The sequence below is a fragment of the Ranitomeya imitator genome, chromosome 2, assembly GCF_032444005.1.
Source record: "Ranitomeya imitator isolate aRanImi1 chromosome 2, aRanImi1.pri, whole genome shotgun sequence".
Lineage (NCBI taxonomy): Eukaryota > Metazoa > Chordata > Amphibia > Anura > Dendrobatidae > Ranitomeya > Ranitomeya imitator.
Window position 1 is genome coordinate 518,024,652 of NC_091283.1, and position 26,267 is coordinate 518,050,918.

The 26,267-nt window shown below is 42.5% G+C and overlaps 1 protein-coding gene across 1 annotated transcript in view; it reads right to left on the bottom strand.

Annotated features, from left to right (window-relative positions):
• The window catches only part of LOC138664787 (potassium voltage-gated channel subfamily S member 1-like), a 51,727-nt gene extending 28,443 nt beyond the window's left edge, over positions 1–23,284 (bottom strand). Inside the window, exons 1-2 of the mRNA XM_069751759.1 lie at positions 23,059–23,284; positions 15,916–16,907 (exon numbers count right to left, since the gene is read on the bottom strand). Coding sequence (XP_069607860.1) covers positions 15,916–16,881 — 966 coding nt within the window. The 5' untranslated portion in view covers positions 16,882–16,907; positions 23,059–23,284. The remainder of the gene's footprint in view (positions 1–15,915; positions 16,908–23,058) is intronic.
• Between the last annotated feature and the right edge of the window lie 2,983 nt (positions 23,285–26,267).

Consider the following 26,267-nt stretch of genomic DNA (forward strand, 5'->3'; position numbering starts at 1 on the left):
GAGTGGATGGGCCTATGGTAATTGTCCCCTTGAAGGACAACTTAGAGGCAAACGTCGCCGTGTCTAGTGTACCTCCTCCAACTGCCACTAGACACTGACGTTTCCCTGACCGCTGAGGACACTTGGAGGCAAGATGTCCTGACTGCCGGCAAACATGACAGACCTTAAGTGCACGAGCGGACTGGAACTTGAACCCCGCTTGTGTCACCTCTATGGCCTCATGTGACTCAGACGCCTACACTGGAGATTCCAAAGGTTTGGCGAAGGTGGGAGCCAGCCAAAACCTCTGCCTACACTGGGCTCGCTCCAACCTTCGCTCGTGAAAATGAAGGTCTATGTGAGTTGATACAGCTATGAACTCCTCCAGTGTGGCGGGAATTTCCCTAGTGGCCAAAGCGTCCTTCACATCGTCAGCCAGCCCCCTCCAAAATACAGGAATGAGTGTGTTATCTGGCCATTCCAACTCAGACCCTAATGTCCGGAAGTGAACGGCAAAATGGCTGACCATGGTTGAACCCTGAGTCAAAGCCAGCAGTTGGAGCGCTGTGTCATGGGTGACTTGAGGTCCTACAAAGACCTGTTTCAGAATATCCAGAAACCGAGGAATACTCCGCACCACATGATGGTTGCGCTCCACAGCGGCGTAGCCCACTCCAAAGCTCTGTCCGACAGGAGAGAGATTATGAATCCCACCTTTGCCCGCTCTGTGGGAAAACGTGCAGCCAGGAGCTCGAGGTGTATACCACACTGGCTCACGAAACCCCTACAGGACTTACTGTCCCCAGAGTATTTCTCAGGCAATAGGAGGTGAGATAAAGTCAGAACAGAGGTGGCAGTGGGTAAAACTGCTGCAGCCACGCTAGCAGCCTGAACAGCTATTGCGGTAACATCCACCGCCGAGGTTGCATGCTTAAGAGACACCAACTGGCCCTCCAGCAGCTGGATGTACCCCTGCAATCGCTGTTCATCCGCCACTATTTAGACCGATCCTGGCGCTAGTATATTGTTAGGGTTGGCGGAACGCACCGAATATATTTATTAGCTGAGATAGGTGCGTTCGCAAACCCGGGATCCACCGTGCAGGAAAGAACCTGCTGCTAAGCAAGGTGGCAAAGCAAACTAGTACAAACGAACTCTGTTACTTCACAGAGCTCGTAGTAAAGAGAACGCTGTGCCCTGTTTAGCTCACAGGGGCACAGATACTGTGTAGAGCCGACAGTGGTCATGCAGTCCAACCAACACGCAGCTCCTCTCTGGTGGAGCAGGAATTCTAATGGCTTATTTCAGCCGGGTCCCTGACCACACTGACGCTGAGCTCATACATATTTGATACTAGTGCATGGCCGTGCGGTCATGAGAACCTTTTATAGCTGTAGCACCTACAGCAGGGGTGTCAAACTGCATTCCTTGAGGGCTGCAAACAGGTTATGTTTTCAGGATTTCCTTGTACTGCACAGGTGATAATTTAATCACCTAAACACATAATGATTGCAGCACCTTGTGCAAAGCTAAGGAAATCTTGAAAACACGCATGGTTTGCGGCCCTCGAGGAATGCAGTTTGACACCCCTGACCTACAGGACCTTCCAAGAAGGACCAATGGAAGGCTGCGACAGAACTTGATCAGGTACAGGGCCTTCCTGGAGGACCAATGGAAGGCCCTTGATCTCCACTGAGAGATCTTACCCTGGGTATGCTCAGTGTGTGCAAAGCAGGACTTAGTCCCAGAAAAGCCAGCTCGCCGCAGACCAGTGCAGGGTACAATAGTAGAGCCTGGAGAGGCAGCAGTGACCCTTTGCACAGTATCAGATTCAGAGAGATGCTGGGACCGACGTCTCCGCTGAGCAGGCTCCACTGCGGCCAATGCAGAATGGGAGACCACAGCAGACATGGTTTGAGATTCCCCCTGTGCAGCGGCGGGAACTCGACTCCTAACAATAGGTAGGTTAGTAGAGGGAGGAAACACAAGGAGTTCAGTTCTTGACAGGTTCAGTTTCAGATAAAGGGAGGACATGATGTTTTAGACAGCAGTAAGACAATCACTAATGTTTTCTAAAAAGGCAGGTGTGATGTCAGGAGAGGAGTTGTATAATTGGGTGTCATCAGCATAGCGATGGTACTGGAAACCAAATCTACTAATTGTTTGTCCAATAGGGGCAGCATACAAAGAGAAGAGGAGAGGGCCTAGGACTTATCCTTGAGAAAACCCAACAATAAAGGGAACATGAGAGGAGGAGGAGCCAGCAAAAGATACAGTGAAGGAACAGTCAGAGAGATAGGAAGAGAACCAGGAGAGAATGGTGTCCTTGAGAGCCAAAGGAGTGGAAGCATAGTCAGGAGGAACTGATGATCCACAGTGTCGAAAGCTGCAGAGAGATCTAGGAGAATTAGCATGGAGTAGTGGCCATTAGATTTAGCTATTAGTAGATCATTATAGACTTTAGTTAGGGCAGTTTCAGTAGAGTGTAAAGAGTGGAAACCGGATTGAAAAGGGTCGAGAAAACAGTTATCTGAGAGATAGTAGATAAGATGGGAGTGGACCAGGCAATCAAGGAATTTAAAGATGAATGGAAGATTAGAGACAGGTCTATAGTTAGCAGCACAGTTTTGGTCGAGGGATGGTTTTTTAAATAACAGATGTATGATGGCATGCTTAAATGAGGAGAGAAAGATACCGGAAGAGAGAGAGAGGTTGAATATTTTAGTTAGGCGAGTGGTGACAGTAGGGGAAAGGGACTGGAGGAGATGTGACAGAACAGGGTCACTGGCGCAAGTAGTAGGGCGAGATAATGCAAGAAGCCTGATCACTTCTTCTGTGACTAGTTCAAAATTGAAGAGTGATCTAGATGCAGTGGGGGAGGGAGTACAGTGCATGGTATGAGGGGATTGGGAGAAAATGTCCTGTTGGATATGGTCAATTTTTTCTTTGAAGTAATTGGCCAGATCGTCAGCGTGGAGATCCGTGGTTGGGGCCTGCACTGTTGTGTTGAGTAAGGAATGAAAAGTGTCAAAGAGACATTTTGGGTTATTGGATAGTGAGGTGATGAGGGTGTTGAAATAGGGTTGTTTGGAAAGGTGAAGGGCAGTGTTGTATGTTTTAAGCATAAACTTATAATGGATGAAATCTTCGGGTAGATTGGATTTTCTCCACAGGTATTCGGCGCACCTAGAGCACTGCTGTAGGAAAGGTGTTTGCAGCGTATGCCAGAGTTGTTGCCAACTGGGCCGAGGAGGTGCAGCTTCATCCAGGGCACTTTAATATTTGTTATATGTCCTTTGTTGGCAATGACAGAGGTCAAACGTTTTCTGTAAGTCTTAAGTGTAAGTGTTATATTGGCCCATTCCTCCATGCAGATCTCCTCTAGAGCAGTGATGTTTTGGGCCCGTCACTGGGCAATACGGACTTTCAACTCCCTCCAAAGTTTTTCTATGGGGTTGAGATCTGGAGACTAGCTAGGCCACTCCAGGACCTTCATATGCGTCTTACGAAACCACTCCTTCATTGCCCTGGCAGTGTGCTTGGGATCATTATCATGCTGAAAGACCCATCTACGTTTCATCTTGAATGCCCTTGCTGATGGAAGGAGGGTTGCACTCAAAATCTCATGATACATGGCCCCATTCATTCTTTCATGTACACAGATCAGTTGTCCTGGTCCCTTTGCAGAGAAACAGCCCCAAAGCATGATGTTGCCACCCCCATGCTTCACAGTAGGTATGGTGTTCTTTGGATGCAGCTCAGCATTCTGTCTTCTCCAAACACGATGAGTTTTGTTTCTACCAAACAGTTCTACTTTGGTTTCAGCAGACCATAAGACATTCTCCCAATACTCTCCCGGATAATCCAAATCCTCTCTTGCAAACATCAGACGGGCCCGGACATGTACTGGTTTAAGCAGGAAGACACATCTGGCACCGCAGGATCTGAGTCCTTTGCGGCGTAGGGTGTTACTGATGGTAGCCATTGTTACGGTGGTCCCAGCTGTATGCAGGTCATTCACTAGGTCCCCCAATGTGGTTCTGGGATTTTTGCTCACCGTTCTTGTGATCATTTTGACCCCATGGAGTGAGATCTTGCGTAGAGCCCCAGATCTAGGGAGATTATCAGTGGTCTTGTATGTCTTCCATTTTCTTATTTTTACGCCCACAGTTGATTTCATCACACCAAGTTGCTTGCCTATTGTAGATTCAGTCTTCCCAACCTGGTGCAGGGCTACAATTTTGTTTCTGGTGTCCTTCGAAAGCTCTGTGGTCTTCACCATAGTGGAGTTTGGAGTGTGACTGTTTGAGGTTGTGGACAGGTGTCTTTTATACTGATAACAAGTTCAAACAGGTGCCATTACTACAGGTAATGACAGGAGGACAGATGAGCCACTTAAAGAAGAAGTTACAGGTGCGAGAGAGCCAGAAATCTTGCATGTTTTTAGGTGAAACCACAGAACAAATAGTGTACAAGTCCGAGATATCATATAGGAAATATATATCTTTATTTGAAAAAACGATAAAACAATGGACAGAGACAGCAAGGTAGGGGACGTGAACAGAACCTCATGAAACCTAGGAGGTGGATAGTGGTCCCCAGATAACAATATCACACACACCCCACAAACATATGGGATGTTGTGGTAGGCACACATAAATTATTATTCAACACTGTCACAGGGTATACGAGGACAATCATATAGTACTATGCGATAATAATCATTAATACCCATAGGCAGATGCAGATAAAGATGATAAGGGTGTACATACCACAGGAGTATAGGGACCACGCCAGCTCCAACCCACCCCAACGCGCATTTCGGTAAAGTCCTTCCTCAGGGGGCGTGTGTGATATTGTTATCTGGGGACCACTATCCACCTCCTAGGTTTCATGAGGTTCTGTTCACGTCCCCTACCTTGCTGTCTCTGTCCATTGTTTTATCGTTTTTTCAAATAAAGATATATATTTCCTATATGATATCTAGGACTTGTACACTATTTGTTCTGTGGTTTTGCTTATTAGCATTAGTGTGTCCTACACATTTTCCATATAGAGGCTGTTTGCATTATACAATCATGCTAGTATGAATATACATTTATGTACCAGCTGCTTGTGTGTACCTTGTTTGGTATGTTTTTAGGTGACCAAATACTTATTTTCCACCATAATTTGCTAAATAAATCTTGCCAAATCAGACAAGGTGATTTTCTGGATTTGTTTTATCATTTTGACTCTCATAGTTGTGGTCTACCTATGATGTCAATTACACGGCCCTCTCATCCTTTTAAGTGGAAGAATTTTCACAATTGGTGGCTGACTAAATACTTTTTTCCCCACTGTACTGTGGAAACATTAAAAATACATTATATCTGCAGAAAAAATGTGCCACATTGACGACATAAAGAATAGACAATATTTAGGACGACGGTCAAGCCTCAGAATGTGTGTTAATAGTACCTCACCTTGTTAAATTGTTGTAAAATGTCGGCTGTTGCTTGTCTTAAATGGCTTGCCTCCAAAAGCAAATTATCCCACATTTCTTAAAGTAAGTGTTGGCTATGTTGAAAGCTCTATAAAAGCTTTGCTTATCTTTATTTCATAAGTTTAACTCCGAGCTGGATTGTTTATTATGCATTTATAATAGCTGGCTTGTTATTAAAGCGGAAAGACTAATCTCAGCCTTTTAGGACTTTATCTAAAAATATTCTAATAAAAGAGAGCTTGTTCCATGTCACTAGAGGGGTTCCACTATTTGCTAGAAGTGTTGGGTATTTCTTTTACTCGGAGCATCTTTCATGTATTGTGCTCATTCATATCACAATGTAGCTGTCAATATCAAGCAAATGATCAATCAAAATGGCAACTCTATAATAATTGTAACACAATTGTCAGAGCATGGTCATTAAAGGGGTTGTCCCACAAATAAAGTACATTTTAATTAATAGATCTTGGAATAAAAATAAGTTCCACAATTGAATATTTATAAAGGTAACATCGTGCTCATTGTAGATGTCCAAAATGCACCAGTGACCGTGGAGATATAGAGAATGACAGCAAAACACTTCAGTAATGCTAATATCATATGTGGGCAGTGTGCAAATCAAATTTAAGTGGTTAATCTCGCTGTTCCAGTGCTTGGTTCTCCTATGGAGACGGATCAGAGACGTAATCCAATTGTCGTGTTAAGGAGTATTTTAAATCCCAGAGCTAAAGTGTGAAAAGCACAGACCATAGTACTGTGTATGATCCAAATGCCCATAATGGGTTCTCCTCGAGTGTCCTATGTGCCGTGTTAGTAATAATTATAAGGGCACATCAGCTCATTCATAGACATGACGTGTGATGTCACTTTGCCGAAAGGTAGAGTGGCCAAGATTAGCCAAAATATGACGTTATATGGCTAATCTCAGTCACCGTAACATACCTTTTGAGTAAAGTGACTTCACACGTCATCTCTAGGAAATTGCACACATAGATGCCAGGAGTTCGACCGTCCAGAGTACCCTGGTAATAACTACCAACAGGGCACTAGAGGAGACTCCACTATGAGCCTTTGGATAATACACGGTACTTTGCTTTTTTGCACTTTAGCTCTGTGCGTTTGAAATATTCGGTACCACCATTGGATTACATCTCTGATCTGTTATCTTCTTAGGCCGGTTTCACACGTCAGTGTCTCCGGTACGTGAGGTGACAGTTTCCTCACGTACCAGAGACACTGACACACGTAGATACATAAAAATCAATGCATCTGTGCAGATGTCATTGATTTTTTTGCGGACCGTGTCTCCGTGTCCCAAACACGGAGACATGTCAGTGTTCGTGGGAGCGCACGTATTACACGGACCCATTAAAGTCAATGGGTCCGTGTAAAACATGTACCGCACACGGACGTTGTCCGTGTGCAGTCCGTGTGCCGTGCAGGAGACAGCGCTACATTAAGCGCTGTCCCCCCCACTGGTGCTGAAGCCACGATTCATATCTTCCCTGCAGCAGCATTTGCTGCAGAGAAGATATGAATAATAGTGTTTAAAATAAAGATCTATGTGTCCCCCTCCCTCCCACCCCCAGTGCGCCCCCCCCCCCCCGCTGTTCTGAAAATACTCACCAAGCTCCCTCGTTGGCTGTCGCTGCTTCCTGTTCTGGCCGCATCTTCTCCTGTATGCAGTCACGTGGGGCCGCTCATTTACAGTAATGAATATGCGGCTCCACCTCCCACATAGCTCTTTATTTTAAACACTATTATTCATATCTTCTCTGCAGCAAATGCTGCTGCAGGGAAGATATGAATCGCGGCTTCAGCACCAGATGCTGGTACGTGTGGTACCCAGCACGGTGCGTGTGGTGCCCAGTGTGCCACACTGATGTGCCATAGAAACATAGGGGCACACGGACACGGATAATTCCGGTACCGATTTTTTACGGTACCGGAATTATCTGGACGTAAGAAACCGGCCTTAGGAGAAGCAAGCACTGGTGAGTTTAACCACTTAATCACCCAGTCACACATCTACATTTGGTCATTTGATGTGCACAATGTCCATTTGTGGTATTAGCATAACTAGAGTGCTTTGTTGCTCTCCTCTACATCACTTCAGCCGCTGGTTCATTTGGACATCTACAGTCAGTACAGTGTTACCCTTTTTTATTTATTTAATTTTACATTTTTAACAAGTTTTACATAGGGCTCTCTTAGGTCCACCACCTTTTGCAATTGTTAAGTTATCATTTTGGTGCTAGTGCATATAGTGGATTGTGAAAAACTTCAGTGTGCATAACTATTAACGCCCCTAAAGTTAGTACTTTGTAAAGCCTCCTTTTGTGGCAATTAATAACTGCAAGTCTCTGTGGATAAGTCTCTATGAGCTTTCCACATCGTGCCACTGGGATGATTACCCATTCCTAAAAGGCAAAACTGCTCCAACTCCTTCAAGTTAGATGGTTTCCTCTGGTGAACAGCAATCTTCAAGTCTGACCACAGAATCTCAATTTGATTAAAGTCTGGGATTTGACTAGGTCACTCTATGTGAATACTTTTCTGCCCAATGATGACAGAAGTGTTCTAGGAGTGATACCTTTATTGGCTAACCAGAAAATAGTTAGCCAATAAAGGTATCACTCCAAGAATACTTCTGTCATCATTGGGCAGAAAAGTATTCACATCGATTTTTCTGGCTAACACTGTACCACAATACAATTTGTTATTGTACACCACTAGGTCACTCTAAAACATTTACATGTTTCCCTTAAACCACTCAAGTGTTGCTTTAGTAGTATGCTTCTTTGGGTCATTGCTTATTGGAAGATGAAATGTACAGACAGACTGGAACAAGAATGTTCTTGGGGTGAAGAGATGGGTTGTTTTGGCACCAGACATAGCATTTACCTTGGTCACCAAAAAGTTCAATTTTGGTCTGATTTGACCACAGCACCCTCCTCCATACATTTGGGGAGTCTCCCACATGTCTTTTGACAAACTCAAAAAGAGCCTTACTATTTTTATGTGTAAGTAAAGGCTTTTTTTTCTGCCAACTCTTCCATAAGGGCTGCCTCTATGGAGTGTGCGGCTTATTGTGGTTATATGGACAGATACTCTAGTCTGTGTTTGGGAACTCTGCAGTTCATTTAGGGTTATCTTTGGTCTCTGTGCTGTTTCTCTGATTAATGCCCTCCTTGTCAAGCTGAGATGAGCGTTTCAGTTAGCGGCCCTCTATTTGCTGTGGTATTCCATGTTCTTTCCATATGATAATAATGGATTTGATAGTGCTTCGGGAGATCATCAGAGATTGGGATATTTTTTTTTATAACATAACACTGACTTGTACTTCTCAACAACTTTGTCCCTGACTTGTTTAGACATCTCCTTGGTATTCAAGGTGTTGTTTGGTCAGTGGAGCCTCTTGCTTAACCCCTTCATGACGGAGGTATTTTTGCTTTTGTGTTTTCGTTTTTGCTCCCCTTATTCTCAGAGCCATAACTTTTTATTTTTCAGTCAATATGGCCATGTGATGGCTTGTTTTTTGCATGATGAGTTGTACTTTTGAAAAACACCATTGGTTCTAACATATTGCGTACTTGGAAACGGGGAAAAAAATTTCAAGTGCGGTGAAATTGCAAATAAAGTGCAATTCCACAATTGTTTTTTGTTTTGCTTTTTACTGTGTTCACTAAATGCAAAAACTGACCTGCCATTGTGATTCTCGAGATCACGAGTTCATAGACACCAAACATGTCTTTGTCCTTTCTTATCTAAACCAAGAAAAATAATCCATCGTTTGTTAAAAAAAAAAATCAAAATTGCACCCTTTTCCAATACCTGTAACGTCTCCATTTTTCGTGATCTTGGGTTGGGCGAGGGCTTATTTTTTGTGCGCCGAGCTGATGTTTTTAAAGATACCATTTTGGTTCAGATACCATCTATTGATCGCCCGTTACTGCATTTTAATGCAATCTTGCGGCGACCAAAAAAAAATTAATTCTATAGTTTTACTTTTTTTCTTGTTATGCCGTTTAGCAATTGGGTTAGTTTTTTTTTTTATATTGATAGATCAGACGATTCTGAACTTGGCGATACCAAATATATGTATGTTTGATTTTTTTATTGTTTTATTTTGAAAGGGGCAAAAGGGGGGTGATTTGAACTTTCATATATTTTTTTATTTTTTTACAAACTTTTTTTTTTAACTTTTGGCATGCTTCAATAGTTTCCATGGGAGACTAGAAACTGCCATAACCCGATCGGCTCTACTACATACAGGCAATGATAAGATCACTTCTATGTAGCAGAATTGCTGACTTGCTATGAGCACCGACAACCAGGCGGCGCTCATATCAATCCAACAGTGACAATCATAGAGGTCTGCTGAAGACTTGTGGTTGTCATGCCAACCCGCAGTCATGTGACACGGGTGTTGATGGGCGGGATTTCCGGCAAGCACGTGTTAAATGCTGCTGTCAGAGTTTGACAGCAGCATTTAACGGGTTAACAGCCACGGGTGGATTGCGATTCCACCCGTGGCTGTTAAAGGCACATGTCAGCTGTTCAAAACAGCTGACATGTGCCGGAAAAGATGTGGGCTCACCGCAGAGCCCACATCAAAGGTGTCCGACATTGGCGCACTATTACGCCTGATGTTGGAAAGGGGTTAATGGTGTTGCAGCCTCTTTAGCCTTTCAGAAAAGGTTTGCATATGCTGACAGACCATGTGACACTTACATTGCACAGAGGTGGACTTCCTTTCACTAAGCATGTGACTTATGAAGGTAATTGCTTGCAAGAGAAAGTTTTAAGGACTTCACCACAAAATGGGTGAATACAAATGCACAGGCCAATTTTAAGTTATTTAATCCTATAAATTTAATTCATGCCTACATTTTCTCACTTCACATCACCAACTAAGATTAGTTATTATTGAAAAGCCAAGGGGGAGGTGGGATTGAATACTTTATCAAGCCACTGTACATCCTATTTTTAAATTCCACTGGATGTGTTAAAAAAATATTACTGTTCCGAGATAATTTTCTAAATATGCTCCTGCTATGTACCACGTAATCGCTGTGTCTCACCATGCAAAGATGATCTAGTTCATGTTCGGCACATACCAGAACTCCTGGGCAGTAGTGGAAGCATTAGTCACTTATGATAAGTGAGTATTCAGATGAAACAGCAGGAGCTCGCAGTTGGTACTTTCTGAGGTAATACATTACTCTGCCTGTGGTTCTCTGTGCCCTCTAAATTCTAAAGCAAACCTCTAGAATACAGTAATGCCGGGTGCAAGTGCCCTAGAAAACAGTGCCCACATTTTGCTCCCTAGAAAGTAATATTGCCATGTGTGCCCCTTTGATAGTCACAGTAACCTGAGATCCCCTATAACAAGAAGTGCCCACTTTACATTTAATAATGTCCCGAGTCTGCCCCCCTGCACAGCTCCCCTATACACAGTATGATGCTTTCTTATACACAGTATAATGCACCCTCACTGTATAGTGCCATCCACACAGTATACTGACCCCTTAGTAGCCCCCAAACAGTTTGATGGCTCCAACACTGTATGATGGCCATTTCACTGTAATCTCCACACTGTATGATGGCCCACTAGATGGCCTCCATATAGTGTAATGCAGCAGATCATCCTAAATATAGTATAATGCACTCCCCATAGGTCTCCATATAGTATAATGTACTCCCTATAAGTTTCCATATAGTATAATGCACTCCCCATAGGACTCCATATAGTATAATGCAATCCCCATAAGACTCATAGTAACATAGTAACATAGTTAGTAAGGCCGAAAAAAGACATTTGTCCATCCAGTTCAGCCTATATTCCATCATAATAAATCCCCAGATCTACGTCCTTCTACAGAACCTAATTGTATGATACAATATTGTTCTGCTCCAGGAAGACATCCAGGCCTCTCTTGAACCCCTCGACTGAGTTCGCCATCACCACCTCCTCAGGCAAGCAATTCCAGATTCTCACTGCCCTAACAGTAAAGAATCCTCTTCTATGTTGGTGGAAAAACCTTCTCTCCTCCAGACGCAAAGAATGCCCTCTTGTGCCCGTCACCTTCCTTGGTATAAACAGATCCTCAGCGAGATATTTGTATTGTCCCCTTATATACTTATACATGGTTATTAGATCGCCCCTCAGTCGTCTTTTTTCTAGACTAAATAATCCTAATTTCGCTAATCTATCTGGGTATTGTAGTTCTCCCATCCCCTTTATTAATTTTGTTGCCCTCCTTTGTACTCTCTCTAGTTCCATTATATCCTTCCTGAGCACAGGTGCCCAAAACTGGACACAGTACTCCATGTGCGGTCTAACTAGGGATTTGTACAGAGGCAGTATAATGCTCTCATCATGTGTATCCAGACCCCTTTTAATGCACGCCATGATCCTGTTTGCCTTGGCAGCTGCTGCCTGGCACTGGCTGCTCCAGGTAAGTTTATCATTAACTAGGATCCCCAAGTCCTTCTCCCTGTCAGATTTACCCAGTGGTTTCCCATTCAGTGTATAATGGTGATATTGATTCCTTCTTCCCATGTGTATAACCTTACATTTATCATTGTTAAACCTCATCTGCCACCTTTCAGCCCAAGTTTCCAACTTATCCAGATCCATCTGTACTCCATATAGTATAATGCACTCCCCATAGGCCTACTCTATAGCACAAGACAGCATCCCATAGGCAGATCCTGTAGTATAAGGCAGCACTCCATAGGCAGACCTTGTAGTAAAAGGCAGTACCCCATAGGTAGATTCTGAAGTATCAGACAGCACCCCATAGGTAGACCCTGTAGTATAAGATAGCACCCCATAGGCAGACCCTGTAGTATAAGGCAGCACCCATAGGCAGATCCTGTAGTATAAGGCAGCACCCCATAGGCAGATTTTGAAGTATAAGGCAGCACCCCAAAGGCAGACTCTAGTAAATGGCAGCACCCCATAGGCAGACTCTAGTAAAAGGGAGCACCCCATAGGCAGACCTTGTAGTATAAGGCAGCCCCCCATAGGCAAACTCTAGTAAAAGACAGCATCCCATAGGCAGATCCTGTAGTATAAGACAGCACACCATAAGCAGACCCTATAGTAAAAGGCAGTACCCCCATAGGCAGATTCTGAAGTATAAGGCAGCACCCCTATAGGCAGATCCTGAATTATAAGGCAGCCCCCTATAGGCAGATCCTGAAGTATAAGGCGGCCCCCCATAGGCAGATCCTGAAGTATAAGGCAGCCCCTATAGGCAGATCCTGAAGTATAAGGCAGCCCTCCTATAGGCAGATCCTGAAGTATAAGGCAGCCCCCTATAGGCAGATACTGAACTATAAGGCAGCCTCCCTATAGGAAGATCCTGAAGTATAAGGCAGCACCCCTATAGGCAGATCCTGAAGTATAAGGCAGCACCCCTATAGGCAGATCCTGAATTATAAGGCAGCCCCCTATAGGCAGATCCTGAAGTATAAGGCGGCCCCCCATAGGCAGATCCTGAAGTATAAGGCAGCCCCTATAGGCAGATCCTGAAGAATAAGGCAGCCCTCCTATAGGCAGATCCTGAAGTATAAGGCAGCCCCTATAGGCAGATACTGAACTATAAGGCAGCCTCCCTATAGGAATATCCTGAAGTATAAGGCAGCACCCCTATAGGCAGATCATGAAGTATAAGGCAGACCCCTATAGGCAGATTCTGAAGTATAAGGCAGCCCCCTATAGGCAGATCCTGACGTATAAGGCAGCCCTCCTTTAGGCAGATCCTGAAGTGTAACGCAGCCCCCTATAGGCAGATCCTGAAGTTTAAGGCAGCCCCACTAAAGGCAGATCCTGAAGTATAGGGCAGCACCCATATATGCAGATATAGTATAGTAGTATGTATTATAAGGCAGCCCCCCATAGGCAGTCTCTAGTAAAAGGCAGACTCTAGTAAAAGGCAGCACGCCATAGGCAGACCCTGTAGTATAAGGCAGCACCCCATAGGCAGACCTTGTAGTAAAAGGCAGTACCCCATAGGTAGATTCTGAAGTATAAGGCAGCACCCATATAGGCAGATCCTGAAGTATAAGGCAGCCCCCTATAGGCAGAAACTAAAGTATAAGGCAGCCCCCCTATAGGCAGATCCTGAAGTATAAGGCAGCCCCCCTATAGGCAGATCCTGAAGTATATGGCAGCCCCCTATAGGCAGATCCTGAAGTATAAGGCAGCCCCCCATAGGCAGACTCTAATAAAAGACAGCACCCCATAGGCAGACCCTGTAGTATAAGGCAGCAACCCATAGGCAGACTCTAGTAAAATGCAGCATCCCATAGGCAGACCGTGTAGTATAAGAGAGCACCCCATAGGCAGACCTTGTAGTAAAAGGCAGTACCCCATAGGTAGATTCTGAAGTATAAGGCAGCACCCATATAGGCAGATCCTGAAGTATAAGGCAGCCCTCCTATAGGCAGATCCTGAAATATAAGGCAGCCCCTCGATAGGCAGATCCTGAAGTATAAGACAACCCTCCTATAGGCAGATCCTGAAGTATAAGGCAGCCCCCTATGGGCAGATCCTGAAGTATAAGGCAGCCCCCCTATAGGCAGATCCTGAAGTATAAGGCAGCCCCTATAGGCAGATCCTGAAGTATAAGGCAGCACCCCTATAGGCAGATCCTGAAGTATAAAGCAGCCCACCCTATAGGCAGATCCTGAAGTATAAGGCAGCCCCCCTATAGGCAGATCCTGAAGTATAAGGCGGCCCCCCAATAGGCAGATCCTGACGTTTAAGGCAGCACCCTTATAGGCAGATCCTGAAGTATAAAGCAGCCCCCATAAAAAAGCAATAAATACTATCCTCTCTTCCTCCTTGTTCCAGTGGTGCTCCGACCTCGCTCATCTTCTGACAGCGGGCGCCAGGTGGTCACGTCATCGCGCCCACTGTCAGCGTCGGCATCGGTGATGCCAGACGCTGACAGGGGGATGATGGGAGAAGGAGCGCAGCGCAGCACTTCTTCCCTCATCAGTGCGGTGACGGGCGAGGGTCCACTGCTGACACTGGGCCCCCCCGGCCTGCTCAGGGGCCCCATAGCGGCAGGCAGAGCAGGGAGATCGATTCTCCATGCTCTGCAGCAGAAGGTAACTGTAGCATAGCTCCAAGTGGGCCCCCTCTGAGCTCTGGGCCTGGGGCGATGGCCCCCTCTGTGCCCCCGGTAACTACGCTACTAGGTCTGATGAAACCAAAGTAGAACTGTTTGGTAGAAAAAAAACTTGTCGTGTTTGGTGGAGACAGAATGCTGAGTCACATCCAAAGAACACCATACCTACTGTGAAGCATGGGGGTGGCAACATCATGCTTTGGGGCCATTTCTCTGCAATGGGACCAGGACGACTGATCCGTGTACATGAAAGCATGAATGTGGCCATGTATTGTGAGATTTTGAGTGCAAACCTCCTTCCATCACCAAGTGCATTGACGATGAAACGTAGATGGGTCTTTCAGCATGATAATGATCCCAAACACACTGTCAGGGCAACAAAGGAGTGGCTTTGTAAGAAGCATATTAAGGTCTTGAAGTTTTCTAGCCAGTCTCCAAATCTCAACCCCATAGAAAACCTTTGGAGGGAGTTGAAAGTCCGTGTTGCCCAGGGGCAGGCCCAAAACATCACTGCTCTAGAGGAGATCTGCATGGAGGAATGGGCCAACATGCCACCAACAGTGTGTGCCAACAGTGTGTGCCAACCTTGTAAAGACGTACAGAAAACAGTTGACCACTGTCATTACCAACAAAGGATATATAAGAAAATATTGAGATGGACGTTTGTTAATGACCAAATACTTATTTTCCACCATAATTTGCAAAATAAATCTTGGCAATCAGACAAGGTGATTTTCTGGATTTGTTTTCTTTTTGACTTTCATAGTTGTGGTCTACCTATGATGTCAATTACAGGCCTCTCTCATCTTTTTAAGTGGGAGAACTTGCACCATAGGTTGCTAACTAAATACTTTTTTCCCCACTGTAATTTGTGACCTTTCCTGGGGCTATTTAAAGTTTTGGGGAAATTATGATAGACCTCTTTTTAAGACATTTTGATTTCACATCAAAGTTACATTTTAAGTTCTGCTATCATTGTGCAGTCAAAAGCTGTAGTTAAGGAAATGACCCTCCTGTAATTTTTTAATTTATTTTATAAACCAGTGAAATATTATATTGACATTTTTCACTTATTTTGGCAGCCAATTCCATTAAGTAAATATTTGCACCCATCCCTATTAGGGGCATACACACTTTTACAATGTATTAGGTTCTAGGTTATTAATGCGAGAAAGTGACAAAGATATCTAGATAATTTGTGGTATCAACATCTAGTGGCTGACTAATTTATATTGGTCGGCAAACTAAAATTTTTTTTTTTTTATTGAGTAGACAATTGTGAAAATTAACATCTGCTAATTTTACCTTAAGTGTAGCTCCAAGTGAGCGAAGGCCGGTTGAATGTCTCGCCAATTTGAGGACTCGAAAAATCCTCATTAGTCTAAACACTTGGACCACTTTTCCCACATTGTCTAATTCGTGATCACTGCCGATGGTCAGATCTACCAAGAGGGTGAAGTAGAACGGAAGAACTGAAACAATGTCTATTAAGTTTAATGGATGTTTAAAGAACTTCTTGAGATTGGGAGCAAGAAGCAGCCTAGAAGATACTTCAAATGTAAACCAGGAGATACAGAAATACTCCAGATTGTGAAGAATTGGATCGTCAATGGGTACATCATCCTCATCTAGGTTTTGATATTCTGGCATGCTGTTTATACACATGGTTGATATCGAGAGGAGAACTACGCAAATGGAGACAAAACTGAAAATCTTGCTGGGAATTGAATATCCAGGATTTTCCATAGTTAGCCAGAGCCTTTTGCGTAAGTTACCACATTGTAATGTGTTAAAACGCATGAGATCATGATTAAAGTCAGAAATCTCATCTACGGATGTGTCCACACTGCTCACCTCACTCTCTTCATCCCAGTTACGTCTTCTGCTTTCTAACTTTCGTTCATGGTATCGATAACTGCAGCAAGAGTCTAAAAAAAACTCACTGATTCCCCAGTATTCTATTTCCTGGGAAAAGGAGAAGGCACATAAGTCATCCATCATGTGCAGTTTCCCAGTCTCATAAAAATACAAGACATATGGAAAAAGACCTGGATTACGGTCAAAGTAAAACTCCTTAGATACCAAGTCGTAATCATCACAGATTTGTAGGATGGATTCTTCAGAGTCACAAAATAGTAAACGGCCAAGCCTGGTGTCTGGGAATTGTGACAATGTGATCGAGCTGATTTTCTTTTTTAGTCCTCCTACATTTATATTGATGGCATGGTCCTTGAAATTCCCAATCCAAAAAGATTTACTTTTATGAACCATGGTCACTGATTATTGCATCGCTGTATCTGAAAATGTAAAGCATAAAATTAATAAAAGCTTAAAATAGAAATATTTTTTCATTGAAGTTAATGCTGTAGGAAAACTATAGTAACAGCAGAGAATATTCATGAAATAAGGTTCACATTTATATGCGTAAAAGGGTTTGTCCCCGATTACGCACATACGCACCGATGGGGCCATAGACTATAATAGTACCAGCAGAGTGAACGTGCATCATTTTCAGGTGTGTACTCTTACTGCAGCCAAATACTCAGACATAGTAGTCTCCCTTGTAACATAAAAATAACATTTTATGCCACGTGAGCCCTGCAGTCAAAGAGCGACCACTATTAGGTTGCTGCACACTTACCGGTACTTCACACGGATGTATCTTTCACAAGGGAAAGTCGTGAGAGAGCTGCAGCCCAATAGCAGTTGCTGATTGGCTGTAGGGCTCATGTGGTATAACAATGTTACATGAGCCTCGGGATTTTACAAGGCGGACTACTTATTTTAAAAAGGGTTGTCCAGGTAGTGGACAACCTTTTTCACTCATTTTGCCAGCAATAGATGATGCAATGCAGAGGCTATAGAAGACAAATGGTGTCAAATTATTAATGAAACCCAATTCCAAAAATTATTTTTAGCCAAAAATATATACATTTATGTATGAAAAAAATGTCTCCAAAGGTGCTAAAGTCACACAAAGTGTAAACAGGAAATGATGTAATTTAGCGTAAATTCGTAGTTCATAAAGGGGACCATTCATGTTTTATATGTTGCCATATCTATTGACCGTATGGTACAGAGAAGGAGAAGCTGAGCAGAACAATGTATAGTTTTGCTGGAAAAGATTGAGTTTAACTTGTATTTTATTCATTGAAATCCCTGGTGTTTGTATGCATGAGGCCAGTTGGCAGTCCTACTTGTTGATTGACAGCTGTCTCTGCATGCACAGTAGTACATGGAAGACTGTCAGTCACTGAGTAGAAAAACTCACTGGACTCATATACGAACCAACAACAGGGATTTCAATAAATAACCTTCACTGAAACACTTCCCACAAAATTGCATATGAATCTGATCAGCTCATTCAGTTCTACAGGGGAGTCACTAGCGCCAAAGATCCGGGGCTTGCGCCCCAAATATCTTGGCCAGATCACCAGATCTCCTGAGACCATTGCATTGAACTTTGTCAGCATCAACATGGTGTCAACAAAGTTCAATCCTGTGATAGAGTAGGGAGACACGAGCTCCTTGCCCTATCACTTTCCATCATACTATATATATGGGGCTATGAAGACCATCATGTTAAATATGGGGTTGTGGGGACCATCATATTATATATGGTGCTGTGGGGACCATCATACTATATATATGGGGTTGTGGAGGCATCATATTATTTGTGAAGAGATGCGGGCACCATCATAGTATATATAAGAAACTGTAGAGCCTCGTACTATATATAGAGGGGCTATGTAGCCATTTTACTATATAAACGGCTCTGGGGACTATAATATTCTGTATTGGGGGCTGTAGGACCATCATACTGTATACACAGAGTTGTGTGAGCACTCAGAGGACATTGTTTGTTATAAATGGGGCCACTATTAGTTTTGATAGGGACACTCAGGTTCCATTATAATTTTTTTTTGGGGGGGTGGGGATTGTTAACTTTAAGTGGACACTCAAGGGTATTTGTTGCTGGAAGGGGTCACTTGGGATATTATATCCTTCAAGGGAGCATACAGGCTTTTCTATATAGCATAGTATGAACATTAATTCTTTCTATGGGACACAAATTTTTTTTGGGGTGTAATAATGTACTAATGTAGTAATGACACCATTTTTTAAATATTGGAGTCTGTGTTCCACGCCGCAGGTGCACCCTGTGTGGGGAGTTTTTGTAGGTTGGGAATAGATAGAGACAGCGCTGAAAATGTGAGACATCAAATGTGTTTTTGTTGTAATGCAGACGAGTCATGGCTGGAAGAAGTGATAATGGAGGTCTGGGCCAGATGGAAAAGACGAGAAAAATGAACAACCCCAATCAAAAAGAATGTCAGCTGTAAATCACCATCTATAACAGTACAGCACTGGTATCTACCAATATACGGTCACTCTATGGTGGTAATATTGCTGTTTTTTAGTAGCTTTTTTTTCTTTTTTTTTAAGAACAGATTAATGTATTTCAGTCATTATGCAGTAGAAGGTATACACCTTGGTCTTTGTATAGAGGTGTATCATTGGTCTTTGTATAGAGTGTTTTGTTACTGTATGTAGAGGTAATGGTCATATTATATTATGTATTCACTGTGTAGTGGTGATGATAGTAGAGACTATGTAGCCATAGTGTTTTAGCCTTGCATAGTAGTAATTTTGATAATATTGGTCTTTGTATAGTGTATTTTTGGTTAGCAAGAGTGGTATACTATAACTATATATGTACAAGTGCTTCTCACTAAATTAGAATATCATCAAAAAGTTAATTTATTTCAGTTCTTCAATAAGGGAAACCCATATATTATATAGAGTCATTACAAACAGAGTGATCTATTTCAAGTGATTATTTCTGTTAATGTTGATGATTATGGCTTAAAGCCAATGAAAACCCAAGTCATTGTATCAGTAAATTAGAATACCTTATAACATCAGCTTGAAAAGTGATTCGAAAATCCGAAATGTTGGCCTACTGAAATGTATGTTCAGTAATTGCACTCAATACTTGGTTGGGGCATCTTTTGCATCAATTAGTACATCAATGCGGCGTGGCATGGAGGCGATCAGCCTATGGCACTGCTGAGGTTTTATGGAAGCCCAGGTTGCTTCGATAGCAGCCTTCAGCTCATCTATATTGTTGGGTCTGGTGTCTCTCATCTTCCTCTTGACAATATCCCGTAGATTCTCTATGGGGTTAAGGTCAGGCGAGTTTGCTGGCCAATGAAGAACAGTGAAACTGTTGTTTATAAACCAGGTATTGGTACTTTTGGCAGTGTGGACAGGTGCCAAGTCCTGCTAGAGATTGAAATTTCCATCTCCAAAAAGCTTGTCGGCAGAAAGAAGCATGAAGTGTTCTAAAATTTCCTGGTAGATGACTGCGCTGACTTTGGTCTTGATAAAACACAGTGGACCTACACCAGCAGATGACATGGCTCTCCAAACCATCACTGATTGTGGAAACTTCACACTAGACCTCAAGCAGCTTGGATTCTTTGCCTCTCCACCCTTCCTCCAGACTCTGGGACCTTGATTTCCAAATGAAATGCAAAACTTACTTTCATCTGAAAACCACACCTTGGACCACTGTGCAACAGTCCAGCTCTTTTTCTCCTTGGCCCAGGTAAGATGCTTCTGGCATTGTCTATTGGTCATGAGTGGCTTGATACAAGGAATGTGACACTTGTAGTTCATGTCCTGGATACGTCTGTGTGTGGTGGCTCTTGAAGCAATGACTTCAGTAGCAGTCCACTCCTTGTGAATCTCCCCCCAATTTTTGAATGGCCTTTTCTTAACAATCTTTTCAAGGCTGCGGTTTTCCCGGTTGCTTGTGCACCTTTTTTGGCTTACCCTCCTTATGGAGTGTGTCAATGACTGCATTCTGGACATCTGTCAAGTCAGCAGTCTTCCCCATGATCGTGGAGCTATTGAAACAGACTAAGGAACCTTTTTAAAAATGCTCAGGAAGCCTTTGCGGGTGTTTTTTGTTAATTATTTTAACTTACTGAGATAATGACTTTTGGGTTTCATTGGCTGTAAGCCATAATCATCAACATTAACATAAATAATCACTTGAAATAGCTCACTCTGTTTCTAATGACTCTATATAATATGTGAGTTTCACTTTTTGTATTGAAGAACTGAAATAAATTAACTTTTTGATGATATTCTAATTTTGTGAGAAGCACCTGTATATATGCTCTTTTAAATGTCTCTGTGGGGGTCGTATGGGGAGACATGCTCTTTGGGGCTTGGGCCCCTGATTTTATAGGACCCTAGCAACGCCCCTGCATTTCTATGACATCCTGTTATAAATCTTGAAAAATCACAAGCCCCCATAATCAGATGCTTCTAGGGTTGTTCTCTTAATCAAAGCTCTCACTTTCCAGAGATGAACTTTCATAATGGGATAAACTCCAAATTAATTCATATGTATTTAGAATGGATTTCATGTAAGATCCTGTAGGTGTAATGATGTATGTGTCGCAATGCTTTTATCCAGTGATTTTGATCCATAAAAGATTTTAAACATCAAATTATGAAAAAAACAGTTATACAGTTATATCTGTTTATTGTAACTTGGGATTGCCACCAATGTTTGCTATTAAGGCTTCCACGGTGGTAGTCACTTTTCTTTTCTGAAATGCAGATTGACAAATGTACCATCCATCACATAGCATGGTGACAACCCTGTTTGGTGCTTTAATGGTAACTAATTATTGGGTCTCGTGTGGTTGCAGTTATAGAACTGCCATTATCGATATAGGATATGCTGGCCTGTGTAGGACGCACTAAATATATCCTGGTCTGTGATGCCATGCATGCCTAGTAGTCATTATCCAACAGCACTGACCTTTTTATTCTGTGCAGAATGCTAAATGTGTCCCATATAGAGTGCTATATATACAGGATGAATACTAAATGTGAGGATACTGTTACTATTTATTACTCAATCACTGGTAATGATATAATGAACAACTGAATAAAACAATGTAGGTGTAATATGTGGAATATTTAGAATAAATCTAAGAACTTTATAAACAACAAATTTACCACGAAATTGTCCATTTTCTCAGTGAATATCTATCTATCTATCTATCTATCTATCTATCTATCTATCTATCTATCTCATATCTATCTATCCCATATCTATCTATCTATCTATCTATCTATCTATCTATCTATCTATCTATCTATCTATCTCTAATATCTATCTATCTATCTATCCCATATCTATCTATCTATCTATCTATCTATCTATCTATCTATCTATCTATCTATCTATCTATCTATCTATCCAATATCTATCTATCTATCTATCTATCTATCTATCTATCTATCTATCTATCTATCTATCCCATATCTATCTATCTATCTATCTATCTATCTATCTATCTATCTATCTATCTATCTATCCAATATCTATCTATCCATCTATCTATCTATCTATCTATCCCATATCTATCTATCTATCTATCTATCTATCCAATATCTATCTATCTATCTCTAATATCTATCTAATATCTATCTATCCATCCCATACCTATTTAATATCTATCTCTATCTAATATGTATCTATCTAATATCTATCCATCGTATATCTATCTATCGTTCTATCCCATATCTATCTATCTATCTATCTATCTATCTATCTATCTATCTATCTATCTATCTATCTATCTATCTATCTATCTATCCCATATCTACGGTATCTATCTATCTATCTATCTATCTATCTATCTATCTATCTATCTATCTATCTATCTATCTATCTAACTATCTCTAATATCTATCTAATATCTATCTATCCCATACCTATTTAATATCTATCTCTATCTAATATGTATCTATCTAATATCTATCCATCGTATATCTATCTATCTATCTATCTATCTATCTATCTATCTATCTATCACTATCCTATGTCCATGCCCTTCCTCTAGGTCAGTGTCTACTTTATTATTCAGCTCTTTAAATGTATTAACTTATTATAATGTGGCAATGTGTATAATGTATAGCTGTATTATATATTATATAGAAGTGCAGGTAAACTGCTTTATTTAAAAAAAAAATCACCAAAATTACAACCATCTACATCTAATACGTTCTTTTACATCAGAGTTGACTAGGTTGCAACAGATGACAATAGTCGAAATAAAATGTGTCCGCTAATAATTATACAGTACACACCCTGCTACATTATAATATATCCAACCAGTCTGATATTTTTTCAATATATTAAAAGGAAACTCTTTTTACTCTTCTACGATCCAACCTTTTTCCTTAATAAACTCCAATTTAAGATATAGATGTAGTAGAGCTGAGTTTGCTATTTGACTGAACATCATGGTGTGATATAGGACTGAAGATAATCCAACTGTTATCATACATTTATATGTCATATTTAGTTGTGCATACAAGTTGATCAACAGAATCATAGGAAATTGAATTTGAACTCACCTATACACACCGCCCGAAATCCCCCTTGCTCCTTCATGGAACGTCAAACAGTATGTACGGATTGTCGGCGATCTTTACTAAATCCAGCTTAAAACTGAAATTGATACAAGGGTCTAATGAATGAGGATTCGGAGCTGCGGGCCACCACTGCTCATGACCCTGTGTACAAGGTTTGGGAGTGAAGCATGGAAGCCCCAGGACCAGGCAAAGCTGCCGTCATGTGAATCTCCTCCCAGCTTTCGTTAGGCTTGTAGATAGATCTGGTTACTTAAATATTGATGTACTGTACACATACTTCCAGACAGCATCAAATCTGAATTGTTACGTAAATTTTCAGGAGCCTAAAATATTAACCTCTTGATTAGCAGATGGCTCTGCAGGGACCAATGTAATGCAATACACTGAAATTGAAGGTCCAACAACATGGTTGGTGTAGTGTCATTTTAAAAGGTTTTCCCATTTCAGACAGGATTTGCCTTAAAGGATTTTTTCCCACAAAGTACATGATAAATAATCAATGGATCTTGGATTAATAATACGTTTTATAATGAGATGTGTTAAAAAAAAAAAGTTCCTGTGCTGAGATAATCTTATAAATGTGCCCCTGCTGTGTACTGTGTAATGGCTGTGTCTGACCATACAGGAACATGGTCTGATCATACCACAGCTCCGGGGCAGGGGAGGAAGCAAAAGAGTATACAGACAGGACAACACTGGATCTCAGCTGATTCTTTTTTTTGTAAAAACAACAGGCAGGGAAATGTTTTACCTCACAAAAAGAATCAGCTGTGATCAGTAGCGTAGCTACTGGGGGAGCAGAGGGGCCATTGTCCCGGCCCTGTCACATGCAGGGGTCCACCGAGAGTCATTGCCGCTTTTTGATGAGGCAGGACACGGCACAGGAGGAGAGGATAAAAATGCCGGCTCTCCTGCCTGAAGAGATTCTGCAGCTGGTAGCACAGTGGAGTCTCCCCCTGCACTGTACCATGCTGGCTTTACTGACCCGAGGAGCTTCTGTCAGGCTGCAGTATGGTGCATGCTCGGATTGGCTCAAGCACACTCTAGGTCCTAGTGCCCACCATGCATTTCTCTCAGTCACTTCCTGGTCCTGCCACATTGACTGCAGACTTGGTAAGTGGCATGTCATGGTCACTGGGGGGATGTATGTGAGAGGATGGGGTATTATGAGGGCTGAGGTGGAGGAGGGGCGACAGGGCACTGGGGGGTGAATGTGAGAGGATAGGGGTATTGTGAGGGCTGAGGTGGGTGAGGGGCGACAGGGCACTGGGGGGATGAATGTTAGAGGATGGGGGTATTGTAGGGGAGGGGGGTCAGGGCCCTGGGGCTGAATGTGAGATGATGGGGCATTGTGAGGGCTGATGTGGGGGAGGGGGGTCTGGTCACTGAGGGTGAATGTGAGATGATGGGATATTGTGAGGGCTGAGGTGGGTGAGGGGTGACAGGGCACTGATTATTATACTGTTTTGTTAGGAGATTATATCCAATCAATTACATATAATAGTTGCTGTCTCGGGGGCTGGAGATGGGGAGGTCAGGGGCTGAGTAATAAATACCAGCTGAGTCTTTTACGAGTGTTAATATAACAAGCCCCCATATAGTGACCATGAGCTGCATCACATTTAAAGAGATTCTGCTCCCCCGGGAGGTATATGACATATTAATATGGGCATACAGGTAATAGAAATGTTACACTGGTCCTACCTGTATGCCTCATATTAATGATCTTGTAGCTGAAAAATATTATATTCTGTCTTTTGCTAATGATTTCTTCCAGGCTCCAGAGCATATGGTGCTGTAAGAAATCCCTGCCCCCTGCCCTCATTACAATACTACCCTCCTCCCATGTATCTCAGTTATGGCGCCGGAATCCTGCACTCCCTCAGAAATACATACCTCATCCTTCCTTCTGTGGGCACAGCATTCAGGGATCTTCTGCGCATGTGCCGGCGATATCCACTCCAGTGACGTCCAGTGTGCACACCGATAAGGTGCTACTTCCACTTCCTCCCTACACAGTCATCACCATGTAACTCATGGTTCCTAGCAATGACTATGCAGGGAGGAAGTGGAGAGAGCATATTATCGGCGCACATGCCAGAGGTCACAGTGACTTGCCGGCGCAGAAGATCCCCGAATGAAGTCCATAGAAGGACGGAAGGAAGAGGTATAGATTGTGGTGACTCGCACGGCGCAGGCGCAGGATTCCGGTGCCATAACTGACATACCTGAGAGGGGGGTAGTATTACAATGAAGACAGGAGGCAGGGATTTCTTACAAGCATCGCACGCCCCGGAGCTTGGAACAAAATCATTAGCATAAGGAAAGAATATAACATTTCTCAGCAACAAGACCATTAGGCTATGTGCACATGTTCAGGATTTCTTGCAGAAATTTCCTGAGAAAATCCTGAAATTTTCTGCAAGAAATCTGCAAGAAAAAACGCATTCGTTTTTTGCGCGTTTTTACCGCGTTTTTGGTGCGTTTGGCGGATTTTTCTGGACATTTCCAAATGCATTATATAGTGGGAAATCTGCGAAAAATCCGCTAAATTAATGAACATGCTGCGTTTTTTACCGCAATGCGTTTTTTTCACGGAAAAAAATGCATCATGTGCACAAAAAATGCAGAATTCATTCTAAATGATGGGTTGCTTAATGTATGCTGTTTTTTTGCGGTTTTATAGCGTTTTTTATCGCGAAAAAACTGCGAAAAATCAGCAACGTGTGCACACAGCCTTAATATGAGGCAGACAGGTAGGACTAGTGTGACATTTCTTTAACTTGCATGCCCATATTAATGGGTTATATACGTCCCGGGGGGTCACAGATTCATTCACTTTAAACCATCACTCCAGCATTTTTTTTTTATTTCGCTGCTAGAGTGGCACCTTAAAATCCAAGACCTCTACCGACTGATACTCGCCTTCCGGCATTTTCATCTGTTCTCGCCTCAGCTCGGCTCCATCTCCTGCAGTTTGTGACCTGTCCACTGCTCCACTGTTTCATGGAGCGGCGCAGAGATCTCTAATCAATGTGAGCCTATGTGAGCCTCGTTCTGGCCTCTTACTGGCCTCGTTCTGGCCCTCATAGACTTACATTGAGTGCTTGTGATGTAGCTTCCAACTTCTTGCCAGTCAGAAGCTGCACTCACAAAGTTTTGCTGTGAGACTGGAGCGGTGCCAAAAAACG